Genomic DNA, 2,471 nt, shown 5'->3' with positions numbered 1-2,471 from the left:
TGAAAAAACAAAAAAAAGTAAAGTAATGTCTAAAATGGAATTGACTTAATGTCCATGCTGCTGCATCACCAAGACTCAAACATCCTCTTCAGAAGTGTCCTGTTTAAAATAAAAACAAGTAAATGATGCTTAGTAAAACAAAATTCAAAAGATATATAAACATGTAACAAGGAAAACAAAAAAAGAGAGAATACCGAATATATATCCTTTTTCGGACAATTGCGTTTGTCATGGTTCACCATTTATTTGCAGCAGGCGCACAGTCTTTTGGGCTTCTGTGATTTCGCAATAGCCTCCTTCCTGGTAGACAAAAGCCTTTTCCCGCTGCCCTTGTTATTTGATATTTTTGGTGGTAAGATTGTAACTTCTAAAGAATTTGTGAAGCCCAACAATTGCTCTATCTCTTTCTCCTTGGATAATACCTCTGATGATGCAGGACTGACTTCCTCTCTAAAAGCCTTCAAATTTGCAGCTAACTCTTTAATTCGATCTACAGAAAGAGTTTTTGCAATAGCCATTGTAGAATAAAACTCTGACCACACATTAGAAATCTCCATGTTAATAACATCAACAGGCTCACAATCCTCGACGAGATTCCCAGGGAGAATTGAATAAGGATTTCTATAAGAAACCTTGCACCAGCGAGGGACAATGTATTTTCCAGAAATGCTTTTAAGAAGGTTAGCTGACAAAACCCAAAAAACATGTCTGCAAAGTAAACCTTTACTTTCAAAAAGTTTGCAAGTACACTTAACATCTTCTGTTGTGGCAGTGTAAGAGACCTGAAATGTAGTATGTCTCAGCTCATCATTTACATCATATACACAAATGTCCCCATTCAAAGGCATACCAGCAAGCCCGCAGACGGAAGTGTGCTTCAATTCAACTTGCACATCATAAAAAACTTTATGAGTATAGACAGATGCAGCATGTAACTCAATCTTAGTCGGTGATGGAGTAGTAACTGGTAAACTGTGCTCACTGTCCTTGTCTAGACATTTTTGTAGGTAACGCTGTTGTTCAATGACTGTTTCATAATGCAACCAGAACTCAACCAAAGTTCCATAGTGATTCTGATAACGCTTAAAGAATGAATTTGCACTCTCGGATCTCTGAGTTGTCCTTAATAGGCCTCCCATTGGCATGTCCCTAAAAAATGCTGGAATCCAGAGATGCTTATCACGAAACATACTAGAAAGCCATTTATGGCCACAAAGGTCAAAGTCCTTCATAACTTCAAGCCACCTCTGTTCAAACTCCATTGGTTCTAAACTAGAATCCCACACAACAGAATTCAAACGAGATAGGAAATCAGTTTCTTTGCATGTGATTGCACCCACTTTTGCACTGACTTTCTCCATAATGTGCCACATGCAAAAACGATGACGGGCTGTTTTGAAGACTTTAGGAATGGCAAGTAACATCCCAGGGTCTTGGTCTGTTACGAGACATAATGGTTCTTTTTGATCCATACAGTCCAAAAATTTTTTGAAACACCAAGCAAAAGAATGTTCATCCTCATGATCAAGTAAAGCACATGCAAACGTAATAGACCGCTTATGGTGATCAACTCCAGTAAACGGGGTGAATTTCATACGATATTTATTGGTTCCATAAGTAGCATCATAGCTAAGAGCATCCCCAAATATAGAATAATTCCTCCTACACTCAGCATCTGCCCAAATAACCCTGCTCAAACACTTATCATCATCAACCTCATACGCAAAATAAAAACCAGGTTTCATTTTTTTTAACTCTTCAAGGTGATTGATGAAAAGAGTTGCATCCTGTAAACTTATATAGCATTTGACATCCCTTGCAAAATTCTTAAAATCACAAAGTCGCTCCAACATTAGCATAACCATCTGCATATACTTTGCAAAGTTGAAAACTCCCCGTCTCGCCCCAATATTCAACTTTGAATTATCAATTATTAACTTTTTTTGGAAACCAGAAAGATGCCTAACAACTTTATGGAACTCTTTGTCTATAACAGAAAGAAGACGGTGATTATGAACAGCAACAAATTGATCGACTCTATAACCTCCACCCTCCACCGCTTCCACTCTCATCATTTCTTTGGACAACCAACCCTAGTAACTTTAACATTCCTTGAACCTTGAGTCTTAACAAAGAGAATCGCATCAACCTCTTGAGCAGACACTTCGCTTTCCTCTTATTATCTCTAAAGCCTTGACGATTACAAACAATCGATTTCCTAAGTAATTCACCAGAACGGGTACGTTTTGTGGTATGCAGCCTTGGTTCAAACCCACAGGAAATTGCATACACAACATAAAAACACATTGCTTAATCATAATCAACAAAATGCATGGATAGTTTAGGTGTGAAACCCTCCTCAACTAGCCTAGTCCATCTCCTCGACTACCACCAGAGTGTAGCTCACTTGAAGTGGATGTATTTTTGTTGGGTGTGATGTGCACGTTGGAGTAAAAACAGAATCACGACAA

The 2,471-nt window shown here is 38.2% G+C and overlaps 1 protein-coding gene across 1 annotated transcript; it reads right to left on the bottom strand.

Moving 5' to 3' along the window:
- Positions 1-242: 242 nt before the first annotated feature.
- Positions 243-2,075, bottom strand: LOC141595581 (protein FAR1-RELATED SEQUENCE 5-like). The gene has a single exon (XM_074415548.1). The coding sequence runs from the start codon at positions 2,073-2,075 to the stop codon at positions 243-245; it is 1,833 nt and encodes a 610-aa protein (XP_074271649.1).
- Positions 2,076-2,471: the final 396 nt, after the last annotated feature.

This window comes from Silene latifolia, chromosome 8 (assembly GCF_048544455.1).
Source record: "Silene latifolia isolate original U9 population chromosome 8, ASM4854445v1, whole genome shotgun sequence".
NCBI classification, from domain to species: Eukaryota; Viridiplantae; Streptophyta; class Magnoliopsida; order Caryophyllales; family Caryophyllaceae; genus Silene; species Silene latifolia.
This window is presented reverse-complemented; position numbering and strand designations above follow the sequence as displayed.